The 19,985-nt window shown below is 37.3% G+C and overlaps 1 protein-coding gene across 4 annotated transcripts; it reads right to left on the bottom strand.

The window, feature by feature from the left end:
• Nucleotides 1–980: 980 nt before the first annotated feature.
• Nucleotides 981–19,985, bottom strand: LOC105043470 (uncharacterized). Of its 4 annotated transcripts, none has more exons than XM_073255800.1 (7): nt 19,869–19,985; nt 18,635–18,927; nt 11,712–12,012; nt 8,713–8,871; nt 1,992–2,284; nt 1,390–1,601; nt 981–1,303 (listed from the first exon to the last, which is right to left on the bottom strand). In XM_073255800.1, coding segments are annotated over exons 1-7 (1,299 nt in total). In that variant the 5' UTR covers nt 19,909–19,985; the 3' UTR covers nt 981–1,302. The 4 variants fall into 4 exon arrangements, with proteins under 4 accessions (XP_073111901.1, XP_010919330.2, XP_073111902.1 ...); XM_010921028.4 differs by having other exon boundaries at nt 1,467–1,601; XM_073255801.1 differs by having other exon boundaries at nt 981–1,601.

Raw genomic sequence — 19,985 nt, 5'->3', positions numbered from 1 at the left:
ATTTTCATTGCCCAAAGTTGTCTCCAAGTACTCTGAATATCGTATGAAATGAATAGAACAAGTAGAAGCATGAAAATCCTGGTGGGCAAGCAATCTTCAAAATGCTGCTAAATAACCATGGGGGTGGTAGTCAACTGAGATACCTATTCCCATGAAGTGACGCAAGTGAGCACAACATTTTAACGTGATTAACAAGCATTCTTGATGGACAGATCACAAACAAGTCATTCTTTGAAGGAGACCTGCTGCACCAGGTAAAGCTACTGCATGCGAATGGCTTTGACCGAGGCTTCCGATGCCTTCTTCCCTTAATCACCGAGGACATCAGAAATCTAGTTAGAAGCTTATTAATCATTTGCTCACCTGCATCTCCAATGAGATGAACTGGTTTATCAGAGTACCATATGCATCTAGGGGAAGTCATCACTAGTCAATTCCGATGTAACCAAAGGATATCATATCAAACAACGGCTTCACTCCCATAATGGAAAATTCACCTACCTCAATATTCTAATTGTCATTTCCAGCACTTAGTTGTCACAAACTAATTTAATCACTATGTAGAAATGTCACAAAATTGCTAGATAGAAGTCAGTCACGATTCCAACAATTGCTAATTAAGAGTTGAAGACAAGAAAGTAGGTTGATGTATTATAACATTAACTTCCACCATACCTATGTCGAAGATGTCCGCAGAATCAGAAGCAACTAATAATTCACAGAATCATCATAATCGATTCAAGACTTCATATACATTACCAACAGATGTTATTAAGCAACAATCTATTAGTACCACTTCCAAAAAATCCACTTCTCCAGGCTTGGCTTGATAAGCTAATCACTAGCATGCTGAGTTGAGGCACATCAAATTAATTTGGAGAGCACTGATATCTCTACGTACAAATGTCCACATCTCATACAACATCAGTTGTAAATGAACAGGTGTCTACCTTTCTCCAAAGAGGGGTAAGGAAAATAGATTATGCAAACAATATGAAAATTTTTTAATAAATTCCCGCCTACCTAAAATCCTGTTTTTCAAGTGTTATCTTACAACCACGTAAGATCTATCATTGCCAGGATACTTATAAGTTAATATAAACAAGATAAAGACAAAATGGTAGACCATATTTAGGGGACTGATCATGAAAGTAACCAAAAAGACGAACAATAAAAAATAGCATTCGCATAGAAGCTTTTATGATCAGCACACCTTCAAAACATGATAATTCTCAACCCAAGAGAATGTTGACTGTCTCCAAAGGTGGGTGAATCAGCTGCTTCGTATCCAAGACTACAGTTCCTGAGAGTGCAATATCCACATGTTATGATTCTAAAAAGCAAAGGCATCACAGTTTAAAAAACCTTCAGAATGGTTTAAAAACAGACTAAGAGTCCTGGGCTTCTGATTGGCTGTTGACAATATGAGATAGAAGCTTAGAAATCTCCAAGATGGCATTCTGGACCTGATCATCATCTTGCTCTCTGTGCCTAGACCATGCGGGCGACTGCAGTCCAAATCTGTATTCACTTGCTTGTTTTGCCTTTCTAGATGCAGATAATGCATTCACCAGGTCTGACTGTGTCAATGCCCTTGGTCTCTGAAACATGCAACAAATACATTGGGGGTAAATCATTTGTTACAATCATGCAATAAATTTGGCAAAAAGAATAGTTAACAGATGATGAACAATTTCACCGGACAACTGAAACAGAACAGACCTAAATAGATAACTTGAAATTCTTACCAAAGAAAAAGCCCAGTAACCCCTCTCTCTCTATCTCCCTATCCCTTTCATTCTTTTGCCAAACTAGATTTCATTACTTAATCATTTAAAATTATCAAGATACTTGTTAATTTCGAGATATTGACAATATTTACCAGTTAAGCAAATAATCAAAATGGAAAAAAGCAACTTTGATTTTTAGACTTTTGTCACACAGAAGATCTGGGTAGAAATGCTAATTGTGAAACTAAAATACATCCTTACATTTGGTTGCTCTCCCTTCTTTTCATCTTCCAGCAAGTCCCTAACAGGGAAGTAGGCTGCTTGCTTGCAGACTTCAAGTATATCAGAACCAGTAAAACCATCACAAAGGCTGGCAATGTATTCATAATCAATGTCTTCCATCCTTTCACCCTTTAAGATAACCTTCAATATTTTTGCTCTCTCACTTTGATCAGGCATACCAATTTCGAAGGCCTGGGTGAAACGCCTGAGTATTGCCTCATCTAGTTCTGATGGGCGGTTTGTGGCAGCAAGAACCATCACACGTGCATTTTCTGCAATAACAAAGAATTAGCATTTGTGAAAAATTCATCACCTCTTCCGGACCCATTTGGGAAATTATGATGAATGCAAACCTAAAACTAATTGAAATTAAATAAGAAGAAAAAAGCAAGAGGAAAAAAAAGTGACAGGCCTGTTTTCTTCATGGTGATGTAATATCATGGCATCACATGAGACCTTAATACAGAGACAATTCTGATTCACCTTTCCCTTTTTTTTTTTCTTTTTTGAATCTTGAGCTTTTTTTGGGACTTGTACGATCGTCTGCTTAAGATTATGAAAAATTGCCTGTAAGGATTATGGTATTTCATGTGATTTGGATTTTGAGATTTTTAAGAGACGATACAAAGAAGAGTTTTCATCTTTTAGGGCCTGATTGGAAACTTCCTTCCGGATCAGGCAGGATCAGTTGGAGAGGAGCAGCAGGGGAGAGGCAGAGTGGGAGAGTGAACACGGTGGTGAGGCCTGATCCCTGCAGATTCAAGAAAAACGTCCTCTTGATTCTGTGGTGACCCCCATGTTCTCCCTCTTCCACTCTCTCGCCAGCTCCATGCTCCCCCTCTGCAGCTGATCCTGCTGGATCCGGTAGGAAGTACATGCCCTTAATGTTGCATGTTCTCCTATCTTCATTATTCAGCAATTAGTTTTTTTGGGTTCTGCTGTATAACTTTACAATACACTACCTTCATATATATTATGAACCCAACAATCTGAATATTGAAATTCTCCTACTCACAAATTTTCTCGAATAAGTTTATCCTCCAATAATAAACTCTGTCAGGAAGAGCAGAAACCGTACACTCTGACATGAGATGACAGGTCATGATCATACAAATAGTGGATGGGAAGTGTCATGACCTGCTTAGCTGATGATTCATGTTAGCATCTAGACTTCTAACAACAAATTGATTCAATGCTACAAGTGAATCTTCTAACCTCAATCATCCAATAGGATATACCTCTTAAAAAGACATAGCTTCAAATCCTCCAAATAAACTACTCTGTCAGCATTCTCATTTAACATGTGCCTCAGTGGCACTATCCAATTCATCTACACCAGCTGCTGAATTGGTGGAGGGCATCCGCAATCCTTATAGGGAAAGGAGGCACCGGCTAGTCATTGCTCAACATATGGATAATTAGGTGGGAAGAGAGCAAAAGTCAATGAATAATTCTAGAGATCCAGTTTTCTTTCTCGCTCGGGATCAGAAGGAAATAAACACGTGGAAATGATATACAAAATACTGCAGTAAATAATTGACCCAGACAAGTACATAATTACATTAGAAAATAAACAAATATTGCGAGGTATCTTGGTCAAATAAGCTACCCAGGACCTGGCCTATGATTTGGAAAAACTCAAGGACTATCATCAAAACGTCACCACCACTTTTTATCTGAAAAACCTTCATAAGATCCATAGTGCGACTCATTTTGCAAGATCATGTAAATGAGGATACACGCATAGGCAATTTAATAAAATACTACCAATATTGACCACAATTGTCATGCAAAATCAAGACAAAGTTTCTCAAGTATATTACAAACCATAAAATACACAAATTCTTTATCAAACTGCACATGAACTTCTTCACTGATCAAAACAAAGATAAATTGTACCAAACATATCTACTGAACATCAACAAAAACAAAATAGATTTATCTAGTAAAACTTTATCAAAAAATACTTAAGTGCAGTTCTGGTGTGAAACATGCAGACAATAAATTGTCATGGCCACTTTCTTTTCTAAAAAACTTTCATGCCATCCATCTTAGTGTGACTCATTCGCAAAAGATGCTAATGAGGATTACATGCATAATAATGAATACTACCATGTTGAGCATTGTCTTAAAAAAACATATGAAAGTTTCTCAAGTATACTACAAAGCATAAAATATGCAAATTCTTTACCATATTGCGCATGAACCTCTTTGTCAATCAAAATAAAGATAAATAGCCAAAAGATATCTACTGAACATCAACAAAAACACAACATATTTATCTGGTAAAACTTTCCCAAAAGATGCTCAAGTGAACTTCTGGGATGAGCAAGGCACACTTTACAAATGGCCCATCATAAAACAATTAAAAGAGAAATAACATGCTGATCTCCACAAATCAAGGTACGTCGAACCATGCCGAACCAATTGGTTCAAGTGTATGAAATGGAGCAATCAATTACTAGCATAGTTCAGCCGGTCAAATTGTGAAGTGATATATCCGTCTCTTGAAGCCCTCTATGGCTTTCCTAATACCCTCGAAGCCCTTGCTCCCCCTCTCCCGCCTCCTCTTCGGCTTCTACCCTCTGACAATGTTGTTAGACAACATTTTGTCTATGTTTGACAATGAACTCTTTCCCATCAGACAACTCGAAGCCCTCATCTCCCCTCTCTCGCTCTCCTGCCTCCTCCTCTGACATTTATCATCAGACTAAGCCATCCGACAACATCTTATCTGAAGGAAAATCTAGGACAGCATGCATGCAAGAACAATAAAAATTTTATACAAGCAGCGGAAGTATATTTAATCTAACATGCATCTTCTAGATCTCATCTCATGAAATCATTCCTATCATGTTCTTAAGATCTATATGCAGCAAATAAAATTTTATTAAAGCAAAAGCCATGAAGATATCATCTTCATCTTTACACGGGTAGATATCCACCGCAATTGATGATCGTGGATATTTTCTTGGTTCCTTTGAGCCGCATAAATGTCTGACCTCTACAGATATCTACGGGACAGATCTAGAAAAGCTCCTCTCTTGTTTCTTTACCAAGAAACCAGCAAGCAATCCTCCTCTCAAATTAGCACCTCAAAGCTTGACGCATAGAAAGAAGAAGATGCCCAACCCTTGGGCGGAAACCAAGGACGCCCAACTCTTGGGCGTGATGAAGAGAGGAGAGGGAGAGGGCATGGAGAGCTTAAGAAAGAGAGGGAGAGGCATGGAGGCTTGAAGGCTAACTTGCTTTGATTGCTTAAGGTTTAGAGATCTCATCTCAAGCCCTTTTTATAAGCCAAAAGAAGTTCTACTTGGTTTAGAAATTTGATCAAATTTGATTATTATCTCATAAAGAACCCAAAACCAACTTTAATTAGGACTTATTGGGTGCCTCCACTTGCTCTCTTTGATGCCAAACCCTAATGGGACGTGCGACCCATCATTCTCTTCCAATTCCTTATCGCACAAGGACTAGGGGGCGCCAACTGGATCCAATCCAATTGGGCTCAAGCTCAATCTCTTTCAACCTAATTAATGAGAAAAAAACAACTCTTGGCTGCCCATATTACTTGCAATTGACTTGGTCCAATCCCCATCTCATAGGGATTCAAGTCTAAAAAGAATTTTGGGTTTACCATGTGCTACCATGGTTTTTCTAAACCCAATAGGATTTTTCAAATTCAAAACCAATTGAAATCATGTGATCCTAATTGTACGATCCTAGATCAAATTCTTTGTTGTGTGACCCCATAGGTTCAATTCTGTCTGGTGGTAGGATATATTATGATCTCCAAGAACAATATCATTGAATCTCCTTTCAATGAATTGAAACCCCTTCCAATTCAGTCAATTTGAGAATTATTGATTATCAAAATAATTCTCAATTGGTCCTACGATCCACCAGTGACACCTAGCAGTATGTAGTGGCAACCCAGCAAAACTGAATAGATGAACCTCTAGGTGCAGTTGCCGTATGGTCCGATTCTTCTATCATGAGTCCCGATAAGATTAAAGTCCTTGATAACTCGTCAATCTGATTTTGTTGATACAATCAATCTGAGTTCTTAGTGAATCTTCATGGAAACTTCTATCCATCATTCACACCTGCCGTAGCCATGGACTTCCAAACTCAGTTTCATAATCCTCAAAGGACTTCTCTCCAACTATCAGGATCGATAGATCCCATATAGATGCATATCCTATTCCTACAATGAACCTACTGCAACCAACATATATCTCAAGGTTCCGTATGACTAGATCGAATTATGGTGTATTCAAACTCCAGCAACCTCATTGTGAATAGCTGAGGCACCACAGGTCGAAAAACTATTCACACTACTGCAGTATCGAGTATGTCATGACGAGAAAATAGATATCCAAGTGACTACTCGTGTTGATTACGTTCAGCATTCTTGTTCCCTAACAACCGCCTGTACTCTCGCTCAATGTCTCCATATTGTAGATTCGAGACTTATCTATCCATAAGGAAGATCCGTGCACCAACCTATCTGGATCGATCACCGTCTCTATGATGATCCTACGACCAAGAGCAGTTTATGAATTAACCACCAATGACACATACCTTAAATTTTTAACTGTTGAAAATATGTGTCATTATCTTGTTAATTCATTGGACGATTCATAGACACATGATACAATATGAATGGATAAATAATCCGAATTTTATTTCATTATTAAGTCAAAATTACAAACTATGCCCTTAGAAAAATTACATGTGTCAGTCTAATTGACTTCTAGGGCATACATCTAACACTATCCATGTCCAATGACGACAACAATGTCTTGGCTAGATGAGTCCTCTAACTCTTGGTCCCTATGACAGAATCCGAAGGCCTCGATCTCCCTTCCTCTCCCTTTCTCCCTCTCCTCCCTCGGGTTCAGGTATGCCTCGATTTGGTACAATACACACAAGTACCGTACCAAGCTGGTCGCTAGCCAATATGACTCCAGGTTCGATGAACCTTCCTCCAGATATTAACAAATGTAAAATGCTTCTAACACTAGTTTGATTGATTCCTTTACAATACTCTTAGGTATTAGAAGAAATGACATAAGAGATTAACATTATTAACTTAAGCATGGACCGGCAAATGACCCTATGGTCACACCATTCCTCTGGTTGAAAGATGTTCCTCGTTCAAGCCTTCGGAGGTGATCCCTATTTCTAAACCTGGCTAATTTAATACAGATGGGCCTTTTGGCCCTTCTCCCTTGCTCTTCTCAATTTTGAAAAAAAGGGAGGACGTAAAAGAGAGACTTGCTTATTTCACAAGCATCACCTTTACACCAAGATATGGATTGCAAAATTAAGATCAATGCCTTAAGTCTTTAAAGAAATGGGTGGATTAACCCATAAAATACTATTAAATCAAAGGCAATGAGTACAACTTGGGTGAGTTGGTATAGATTTAGGCTAACCAAGATATAAGACAAGTGCTACATTTTCCAATTCTATCTCAGCTTCACCTGATGAGGAACTCAACTACTCAACCCCAATCTCATCTAGCAATTTCCAACTTACATTAATAGGTATCAGATATTGTTGAACAGAAGCATGACATGGCTCAAAAAAGAGAATGGTGGTATGAGATAAGAAGTACCTAGTGGCTGAAGGCGGACATGTTTATTGGCCATGAGCAAAAGGTTTGAGATGCATAGATGATTAGAAAAACACAAGTGAGAACAAGAAGAAGAAGAAAGGCATGTACATGAATAGCCAACTCTTTTCTGTATTTATCATTAAATTTCTTCCTTCTAGAAAACAGCAGAACTCCTAGCTTTGATCTATTCCAGCTGCAAACCTCTTACATATCACTAATCTGAGTGCCTCATTGATGTTCTTTACTTGCTTGTGAATATGTGTTAAGCACATGTAGGATTTCTTCAATATCTGAAGTAAAATCCCAAGAACATTAAGTCATAAAATGCCAAATGGGCCTGCTTTATATATGAATTACAGCAAAAAGAGGTACCCTTGTGATATGATCCATATGCATCAAGAAATTACATGGTGAGTTTAAATATGCAGAAAGCAGCAAGCTTGCGTAAATAATTTCTTGAATCACTACAGCCCTTGACAAGAGAATATGAAGAATGGCCAACTTAAAGTATCTTTCTGAAGCAGCACAATTTAGTTCGACCATTTATCTACTGGTTGACAACTAGGTTTGTAGTATCAGTATTGGACCCATATCAGTACTATCTTGGTAGTGTCAGTATGCCAAGTACAGAGATTGGTTCGGCATACAAATACTCGGTACGCCCCTTGCACTATGTGCCAGTTTGGCAGTGGTATGGTATGGTACACCCAGCATGCACCGATACAGACTGGTAAAACATACCATGGTCCACAATATGGTTATACATACATAATTCATGCAATACGGTAAAATATCTACAGAAAAATGGCTTCAACATGAGCTCATGCTAGAACTAATCCTCCCAATTCCATTATACTATAATATACAATTAAGAATCTTACAATGCCCCCGGCCATTGTAAGAAAGAAACCAATACAAATCAGAATGGTAAATGTATAAAGTTCCCCTGAGTCTTATAAAACGTTAACAACTGAATGTCAATATCATTTGACAGTAAATTATGGAATAGTTTGTGAAACAATAAGATGCAGAAGTGAAAATTTTGAAAAATACAGGATCAATGATTTGAGTACTTACGATCTGTGGTGAAGCCATCCCACAAAGACATAAACTCAGTTTTCATGTTAGTTAAAGCTTCATGATCTGTTGTGCGCCGCTGCCCCAAGAAACTATCAACTTCATCAACAAAAATAATAGCAGGCTGGAGCTTATAAGCCAGAGTGAATACAGCAGCCACTGCAGAAATTCCAGTGAATTGCCCTTCAGCAATGGCTATAGTGAAAAAGTAGTTATGATATTGAATAACACGAGTACAAAAGTCCATATAGAGGAGCCCATCAACATTTTTGCTTCTATATCTATAGAATTACAGGGACATCAAGAATTATGAGTCATAGGCACCAATATAAAAAGATCATCGACCAGGCAATCCAACAAGAGGATAAGAAGCCATTGTCATACATGTAAACCAATTATTGCTCCTTCTCAGGAGGCCAAACAGCATAACAACAAAGCAGTACTATGGCAAACTGAAAGTAATGACAATTAGTCTCATCTATATCAGAAGCTTTCAGCAGAAGAAAATGCTTAACTGATTCTGAAGTTGCCATACCTCTTCTTGGTTATCCCTATGCAATATGATTCTGTAATTCCTTGATTCTAATATGGTTTCTTAATTGAAGACCTCTAGTACACATAACCTTCTCATATCTGTTACACTAAAGCCTAGCAATTATAATGCCTTGTTACATGTCGGAATTCTTCATTAACCAACTTAAAGTACAACCATACAAATAAGCTCACGGAAATCTTTCTTGACAATAATAGACAGAAATTTATGTGCAAGCAGAAAATAGGTTTTGGTTATCCTTCCTTGAGCATACACAAAGACATCAGCAGCAGTAGCAAATGTTCCTGTAATATCAAATCAAAAGGTCCAAAATGACAAATCTATCTAGTCATTACTAAATAAGCCTTCCCCCCAAACCTTCCGTTTCATTTCAAAGGCTTCTCTTGATTCTAAAATTTAACCAAACTTGATAATTCTGTTGGATGCCCCATCAGTCCGTGCTTAAAGGATCTTGATATTTATTTACATCAGCAGTCAAAAATAGCGAAATAGTAAGTACAAAATGGACCATGAGGGAAGAAAAGTTGGCGAATTGCAGCTTCAGATATATCTGAAATTAGAAGAGTCCTTTCAATAGTCCAATGATTAAGCATATAAAAAGTAATACCCAGTGGTAACAGCAATAATAAAAGTCACAACATGCCTTTGACTTATGATGCTTAGACACATTGACAAATCTCAAAGACAAATTTTCCTTTATTAGTATGTTTCAACATAAATGAACATTAAAATTATCAGGAACCTGCTTCCACAATCCTGGTTCATTTGATAATATCATGTTTGAGAATTTCACTTGAGATTCTAAAGTCTGATCAGAATGTAAGCACAAATATACATGGTTTTACACAAACAATGATAATTACGTGATTTCTATTTATCTAAGAAATATTATTAGCATTTCCAGATAAAAAAAGATTTTTCACATACTGAACTTGGAAAGTGTATTGGGGAGGACTGGGAAGGGGCACAGCAAAGTGAAACACTAAAATTTTGAGACTGTGCTTCCAATTAATGGCATCATTAATAACAATGTATACTTGATTTCTGGAAATGTTAGTAAAAACTGTGAGCAAGAAGCATAGCATTAGATGTCCTACGGCTTAGAATCTAATTTCAATTTTAATTTATTGTTGAAATTAAATACAGCCATATATATTCAATGCCATAACTTGAAAAATATGAATTCTATCTTAACCAAATGAAATATGATACCAGGAATATTCAGTGAGATATGTATTTTGAATATGTTTGATGCATCAAACAGGTGTCAATTCAACCGAGTTATGATGGCCTAAAAGGAATGCAACAGGATTGCAGACTCAAATGTGTTCTTTTTTTCACCCCCTCTTAATGATAATTTTGTTTATACGTTTGAGGAATTTCAGGTGATCAATGGTTAAAATGGAGCCTTGGTTTCTTAACGTTTGAGTGACAAAAATGCAAGGACAGAGCCATAACTCAGGAGATAGAATATGGATAACGAAAGAACTTTGCTTCCTTTATGCATCTTTCTCTCCCTTTGCATTTTCCATCAACTGAGGCAATGGGGAATCACTTTGAAGTGAAATGGTTCGCCCCGAATCATGTATTTAACCCCAGATAGCTTGTTTGCACAAATATCTGAAACAAAATTCGAATTCTTTTAAAAAAAAATCCAAATCTAAAATATATTTTCTATCACAATATTGTCCCCACTCCCCATCTGTATAATAGCAAGTGAAATTTCGAAGGAGATGCTTCATCCTATGTTGAGGTTTCTGGCAACTAGGCCATATCAGCATATCACTTGAGCTATATAATCAGCAGAAGCATCAAAACTTCACTTCCCATGATACTTTCTTTAGTATATATCTCGCAAAATGCATGGACAAGCTATCAAACCATCTTGATCAGCACAATGATACCCCAAAAATGGAAATGTATGGTGGCTCAATGCCTATTTGTGATCTGAACTTTGAGCAGAAATCCTCATGTTTGCAGAAAACCATACCTTTTTCCTCTTCCTCTATTAGAAGAGTATGCATTATTAGGAAAGAAAAGAGGAATCTACCTTTTTATATGATTCTTAAAATCATTTAATTTTCTAACTATAGTTCAACAGATGAGGTAGATACAGTCCCATTACATTTTTTTTTTCCTGATATGAAGACAACACATACAAAAAAACAATGATTTTTGGCTATTGGAACTTTGATGAAGCTTTAAAAAAAAGGTGGAAAAATAACAAAAAAGGATGCATACCTTCAGTCACATAGATGTAGGATGAGATGATTTACTCATGTACTTGGATCACAAATCATGAGATGCATCAAGTGAATCAGTTTGTATATTGAAGATTTTACAATATATCAACAAATTATATACCAATTAATGCCAGTTCTCTTTTGCATCAAAAGTTCAATATTTATATAACCAGTCGACCATTACATATATGATTCAGACTTACCAAGCTTCTGAGCATCACCAAACCATTTACTCATCAGATTAGATATCCTCACATTGATAAAGACAGCTCCAGACTCTTTGGCTATAGCCTTCGCAAGCATTGTCTTTCCAGTTCCTGGAGGTCCATACAATAAAACTCCTTTCTGCGGACTAAGAAGCTTTCCATGGGCAAACAGTTCAGGTCGTCGTAGAGGAAGGATGACCAATTCAAATAATGCTTGCTTAATATTTTCCAGGCCTCCAATAGACTCGAACTCCACATCAATATGGTCAGGATTTATAACATCGCAGGCTATTACATCCTGCAATTCAATACAAAATACCAGAAAACATAGATCACAAATTCATACTAATTTGAGAAATTTACTTTCATTTAAATATTGTATCACTAGCAACAAATTCATGAAACTATAGATGTAAATCAATATCTAATTGATAGTGAAGATGAGTCCTTGAAAGGCTCCTTCGAGCCATTTTATTCAACATACAACAGATTATGGAATGACTCAAAGTGAAATCTTGCAACGCTCAACAATCAAAGAAGAGACCTGATAAAGTGATCAAACTGGAGGCACCATTTCATTGCATAGCAGAATGGTTTCAGATTGAAAATATCAGTTTCAGTGGCATCAGACCACCTTGAAGGAAGCATGTTTGACATCTTGCTGTAAAGCCATGGAGACTAGGATGCAGTCCCCATTCGAATGACAAAAATAGTCTCTCTTAATAAGCTATGCTCCCTGCTACTTAACTGTATTTAGAAATGCATACCTTCTAATGGTTGATCATGCCATCAATTCAATAGGGGCAACAGGGAAGTCTACTTCTGCCTCTGTTGGAGAACAGAAAATTTCTTCCATGAAAAATCAAGGAGAAAACCTTAGATACAAACAATGAAGAGATAGCACTTTCAAATTGTAATTAAAGACAGAAGAAAAAGGGAAAAAATGCTAATACTGGCCCTAAGACTAGATGAAAAAGGTAGAAGAATGTTGTGACACTGAGAAACAATCATACAAAAAATGTCAAATTATGCAACAGACCCAAACTCGATATTAGTGAATGTTAGGGCATACCTTGTCTTGAAATAACATCAAAGATGCCTCCTATGGGAATTCTCGGTGGATCAATATCTACAAAGCTGAACCTAAATAGTTGGGACAAGATTAGATGACTATAGTCATGGTTGCGGTCAAGGTCCATAGCTTCAGTACCAAGTACCATATCCAAGGACCGCAAAACTATCCCCAACTGGATGGTTCGGGATGTGCCGAATTAGACCAAATGGTTCCTGAGATGGTTTGTCCAGTCTATCTAGTTCGCTTTTTTTTTCCTAAATAAAAAACCATCTGGCTCCCTCTCTCTCGACTGCTCTCCCTTTCCCTCTCCTGATCTCTCAATTTCCCTCTCCCTCTCCCTCTATATCTCAATTCGAGCTCTCTCCTCTCACCCTCTCTCTTGATGCTCTGCCATTGCCGAACCAACTATGATGACGCCAATGCCAATGCGACGACTTCCACGGCCAGGGTTGAGGTTCTGAATCCACGCAAGAATGCCAACATTTCCATCTTTGGCCATGATGAAGATCCTCCACCACCTTCAACCCCATCCTCCCTCGAATCGGCACCTCCATCGGGTTGGGGGAGTCCCTCCCTCCCACTCTTCTTCTCCCTCTCCCTCTAGTTTTGATACACACCGGGCCTCCATATTGGTGCCTTCATCAGGACAGGTGAGTCCCCACACTCTCTCCTCCCTCTACCCCTTTCCTTTGGTTTTGGTACACATCGGGCCTCCAAAATCGATATGTCCGTCAGGCTTGAGCATGTCCCCCCTCTCTCCTCTCTCTTCCTCTCCCTCTAGTTCTAATAGGCATCAACCTTTGGATCAGCATCTCCATTAGGCCAAGTGAATCCTCTCTCTAGCTCTCTTCCCTCACTCTCCCTCTAGTTCTGGTACGTATTTGGTTAGTACAGTAAGTATTGGTACTGTCGGTTGTTACGACCTCCATTACTAGTTCGACGAATCTTAACTGTATTGGTACTTAATTGACATGATTCAATACTGACACTCGGTACAAAAATATGTACCCATTTGTTACTAATACGGCAGTTTTTTATTTTTTTCATTTTAGAAGATTATTTTATAATTTATGGATTTTTAAAAGTACTTAGGCCATGTTTGGGATTGCTATTGGCAGTAGAGTTTTTAGAGTTTTTGAAAGTAAAACTTTTGAGAAATAGAGCTTTTGAAAATAGAGTTTTAGAAAAACTTGCTTGTTATTTGATAACTATATTTATAAAGTGCTTTGGAACTTTAACATATGTTTAGTAACTAAAATAAAAAAAATACTTTTGATATGATAAAATGACAATAAAAGACATTGCATAATGTTGTATAGTAGAGAATAATACAATATAATATTATATATTATTATGTATTAAAATATTATTATCATATAATATGACATAATATAATATTATATTATATTATTAGAATATAATTATATTATATTATTATCAAAATATTATTATACTATATTGTATTATTATAATATAATAATATTATAATAGCTTATATATGTGTTTATGATGCAAATATTATTATATTTTAAAATATTATTTTATTGTACAGTATTACTATCATATAATGTAATATAATATTGCAACATAATATAATATTATACTATAATAGTATATTATTATAATTATGATATAATATATAATGTAATATAAAATAATGGATTATAAGCTAACCTAATAATAAATTATAATATAATAGATTATGTTATGCATTTATAATAAATCATAATTTATTATTATATCATATTTTATTTATAGTATAATATAATATGATATGATATAAGATATAATTATGAGATTTGCTAATGGACATTTTAGTCATTAAAAGATTTCATTTAAATCAAAACAGTTTTTCAATATTAGCCAAAAAGTACTTTTGGGAAAGATCCAAAATAGAGTTTTTTTTCAAGTAGACTTTTTTGACTTTGTGACAAAGCCAAAACAGCTTTTCAATTTTTTATCAAACATCAGTGTACCATTCAAAAATGCTTTTGAAGGATCAGAAAATACTTTCTAATACTCTAAAAGCTTAGCCAAATAGGACCTTAGTGTACCTTTTAAATGTCCAATTAAATCTTGGTTATTGTTCAAAGTATCCAATTAAGGTTTAGAGATGTTCAAAGTACTTACAAAGTATTCATCCACGTACAACACAAATTAACAAGCACTTAGCTCTTTCTTTTTTCGAAGCACTAGGCTTGCTCTTTGGGCTTGTACATGGGTGGTTGAAGCATGGTTGGCCGAACCGACACGAACCGGACAGTTTGGGCCATACTGAGTTAAACTGATCAAGAATCAGAACAATTTAGGTGGTCAGATTGGTTTGGTCCTTCAAAATCTAATGAGCCCCCGTTCAACCTTTCAAAGGCTCCTAATGCCCTTGTTCCCCCTTTTAAAGGCCTTCAAGACGTTGTCATGTATCCCAAGCCATCGAACCCCCTTGCACTGAAGCCCTCAAAGAAGGTCCTCTCTCCCTCTCCTTCTATCTCTCTTTCTCCGCCCCTCCATGGCTGTTTCTTATCGAGTGTTACTTATCATGTGCCTATCCCATTGCCAAGGACCCCATGCCCCTTTTAGTGAAGAGGGCTTCCTCCAAAACCCTTTTCTATTAGGCTTTCATGGCTCAGAGTTTGGGGGGGGGGGGGTTGGGGAGGAGGGTTCAAACCCCTTTGGTGCTTTCCACCATGTCCATGATGAACAGAAGGTAGAGGAGGAGGCTGAGAGCAAGCAGCGGGAAGAATACGAGGTGCTATCTCCCTCCCTTCCTCTCTCCATCTCTCTCTACCCACTTCTCCCTCTCCCCCTCCCTTTTCTTGTTTCAGAACATCCCAAAACAGCATGATATGGACCCATACCATACCATGCCAGTCGCTGACTGGTACGAGCCCTAATACCAGTTCGGTGAACTTTGATTTGAACTTAACTTGCTGGAAATGCCAAATTTACTGTTCACAGCATTGTTCATTGTTATGTTTAACTAAGTCCTCTGTCTTTTGTTCATTTAATATGTTGACAGTTAACTTGTAATGTTGTGTTTAGTTGTGTGGCTGAAAGTCATCCATGTGTAAGCTTCCTATTGGATGTATTTCCAAGTATCAAAAGTTTGTAGTGATGGAATGGAGAAGAGGAAAAATCTACTCTGTTCTAGTTTATTCTCTTCACCTGTTTTGTGCAGCAAAATCTCAGATTTGAATCTTGTTAATTTCTCACATATACAAAAGCTGAAACTACAGCCAACAGAGCAGAAGTTGTGTTAAATCAGCCATTGAACTGGTGTGCTAACTTGCTCCTCCACTTGATGACCTAATTTAGGCTTATTTATGGAAATAAAAATAATCTGTCATTATAGAAAGGAAAACAAAAGAAAGTGGTTCATAATTTGCAAAGGAAAATTGCAAGAGAAATGGAAATAATTAATTAGGTTAATTACATAAGAAACTATATCAGTAAAAAGGACTATAGGTTTGATCATTTTCTATATATGGGGAAAGCAAATCCCACAAAAAAAAAGGGTGGTTCTTGAAGCTTTCAGTTTCAAGAGTACACCTGTTTTTAATTTAACATTTTTGAAGAGGAATATGGATATAAATCTTAAAAGCCTGATTATGTCATAAAATGAGTAAAATTCATTGAAAACTCAGCTTAGCAAAATTTTGAAAAATCAAATCATATATATAAGCATTTCAGGTCACAAAAAAAAAACATGTGGCCAACTCCAAATAGTTTGTAGAATATGGGAAAACTCTATTTCATTTATGATACAAACCGGATGGACTGACAACTTGAGAACAAAAGATCGGTAAGCATTTGCTCCAGATTTTGTCGGTTACATTTCAAATACATATCTTCACTGTTCAAGGCTTGTCCTTATGCTCATATCTTCACTGTCAAAGCTTGTCCTTATGCTTGATTTTGGAATTCTAAAGATTTTTTCTTAAAAAATTAGAAGACAACCCAGGTTCTTAAAAAAAAAAAAATAGAAGATAACCCAAATCAAAGGTACATCCCCTCCATCAAATATCTTGATAACTGCTTTCTATATGTGTGAAAAAATTGAATCTAAAAGGAACTTTGTAGATTTAATATTTCTAAAGAGATTTTTTTATTCAATTATACAAGCGAGTAAACTTTCCACATTTAATGTACATTAACCTATCTGGTCCACCTTTTTAATATTTCAACCCATGTGTACCTACTAGAATTACAGCATTAACAATAACAAATAGACACATAATTTGAAAACTTTTAAAGGACTGCACACTGTCAGCAGAAAAAAAAAATACAATATTCACTTTACAGATGCATAAGAAGGTTTAAGGATGGGTGCTCTATACTAAAAAGTCCTAGACTTCAGGCATAATGCATACTATATGTTGATTGTCATAAGAAATTTCATCATGGGTCAATGGGCCATTGAAATCTCTAGTAATGCTACCCTCCTTAAGATCTCTATGATCCTTTCTAAGTGCATGGTCTATAATAACTACATATGTGCATGAAGAAGAAAAGATAATGCCATTTGTTGGCAAAGGAGTAGATTGTTGAGGTGGAGGGGTAGCTTTTTTCCAAAAAGATTTTGACTTGAAGTGAGCATCTGCCTTTGCATGTGCCTCGTCAATGGCTTCAAAATCAATATAATTTACGCTGTCACCGAGTTACTACTTAGACCTTGGAAAGAACTCCAAGAATATGAATACTCAACTAAAGAAATAAATTAGTTAGAATAAACAAAAGAGAGGCAGTAGACCATTCAATCAGCAAAAAGATATGAACTTGATGGAATCATAAAAGAATGGTTGTACCACTACCAAAAGAGACAAGGGATTAAAACTACAGTAGACTACTTAAAAACTTAAGAGAGGCAGCAAATATAGAAGCATATGCTCCTTGAATCCCTTTAAAATTGAAAAGGAAGCTCATTCCAGAAACAAAGACTTGTTAAGTTTCATCCACATAGGCCATTTGAAACAATACCCTTGCCTTCTCTCTTGCAATAACCTCATTATAGGGCATGCAGAATTAATAACCTCATTATACGGCATGCAGAATCAATAACCTCATTCATAATAATAATGCACTATTATTATGAGAGGCAGCAAATATAGAAGCATATGCTCCTTAAATCCCTTTAAAATAGGAAAGGAACCTCAATCAGAAACAAAAACATGTTACATTTTCATCCACATGGACCATTTGAAACATCAACCTTGCCTCTCTCTTGCAATAGTTTCATTATAGGGCATGCAGAATGAGGTTATTCAAGATCCTCCCGCCCAACAGGCATTAATTCTTCAATTGCCACCAACTAAGAACATCCAAACCCTATTAAAACTGTCGCTTTTTATAAAGTATAGAATCTTGGACAGACTTGTACCATCAAGCTAACCTAAAGACACGAATAGAATAAAGCCATTGATAAGATTTTGTAAATCAAGTTATGGTATCCGATGCCGCAGTCCTAAAACAGGAACTTGAACTTTAACCCACCTAGTAGAGCTTCTTGAGAAAGAAAGAAACAAGAAGAAAACTTATGAAACCCTAAATCAGCAAAACGTCAAACTTCTTAAGAAAGAAAGAAACAAGAAAGAAAAACTTATGAAACCCTAAATCCACAAATCGTCAAACTTCTCTAGAATCACAAACAAGAAATCAAGATCGCGAGGCCCAAATGCAATTAAGGGTTTTCAGTTGGGAACTCGATAAGTTTCCTTTCCATCACAAACAAATTCTAAAAGGTAACAAGAGAACAACAGAACAAGAGAAACGCTAATCAATCATCAACGGAAAATGAGTTCAGAGAAAGCGATCAACAAGAACTGGACGGGGTGTCAGCAACACCGCGTACCTCGTATTGATTGGTCTGAATCATGGGGCGGCCGAGGCGCTTGGCGATCTCCTTCTTCTGCTCGAGGGCCTTCTTAGACGCGGCGCGGTTGGGATCGAGCTGACGGAGGCCAGCAAAGAGGACGAGGCAGCTGAGGGCGGCACTCGCGGCGTAGAGGACGAGCTCCTGGATGAACCTCGTCTCCGACGCCCCCATCTCGCTGACCCTGGTGTCTGCGCCTCGGCGGAGATGGTCTTCGTCTAGCAAGAGCGAGTGAGAGGACAAGAGAGGCAGTTCTTGCTCCTGTGCGTCGTCTAGCAAGAGCGAGGGAGAGGAAAAGAGAGGCAGTTCTTGCTAATATGGGAGAAATAAAAGAGGAGAGAGATTGGCGTTTAAGAATCAAGAAGCTTGGGGGGCAATGCCAAACCGCGAATGGGCGGGCCCGACATACCGTCCTAGGGTTTTCTTTTTCTTTTTAACAAAAGCCAAATAAAATAAAACTCAATTCTTTACCGCACAGATCACCTGTCCTACATGGCAGCACCCGCAGGGGCTGTCTTACGTGGCAATCCAGTACTGGAGTGCAATATCCCACGCATGGGTAGCCCTCCTGGGGATCTGCGGTGTACGTTTTGTTCTGGAGGGCGGTATGACCGTGACGGGAGACCCCCAGCCGGTGCTTGACCCGGGAACCCACCGTGCTTCGCAACGAGAAATTATTGCCTGGACCACCACTAGGTAGACCAGCGCAGATCTAGGAACACGTGCACGGTGCATAACGCGCAATTGGAAATTCGTGACATAAGGGTTCATGTGGCGTGTTGTGCACCGTAGGATTTGGCTGGTCCACCTGAGCGTGGTCTAGGCAATAATTTCTCGCTTGGCAACTCATCTCTATTCTCCAGATCAGCGCAGCCATCCATCACGTACAACCCTCTGCGGTGCAAACCACACACACAGGATCCGAGCTCACCATCCCGCATGTACATCTAATTTTAATCAAAACATAATTTAAAATCTAGTATCTACGGTAATCATCAAGTAGATTTTGTTATCTAGGCTGCATATACTTCAGAAACAACAAAGGGATATTTATATCATGAGTCACGCCAATTGACTCCACTTTTGATTAGCTAAAGATATCATTTTGAAATAATTTCTAAATGATGATTTTTTATCCATAAAAGATAAAAAAAATAAAAAATAAAAGTGCCAAAGAAATAACTTATACAATTCTCCATTGAAATAGTTATACCTGATATAAGTAAGTTTAATCGGTAATTCGGTATAACCATTCCTTATGCCTCTCTCCAAATGCTGTTTGACGGGTATAACACTTATGCGAAGCCTTATGCCTATTTTATACCTGAAC

This window comes from Elaeis guineensis, chromosome 4 (assembly GCF_000442705.2).
Source record: "Elaeis guineensis isolate ETL-2024a chromosome 4, EG11, whole genome shotgun sequence".
Lineage (NCBI taxonomy): Eukaryota > Viridiplantae > Streptophyta > Magnoliopsida > Arecales > Arecaceae > Elaeis > Elaeis guineensis.
The sequence above is the reverse complement of the archived record's forward strand: the minus strand, read 5'-3'. Positions and strand labels throughout refer to the sequence as shown.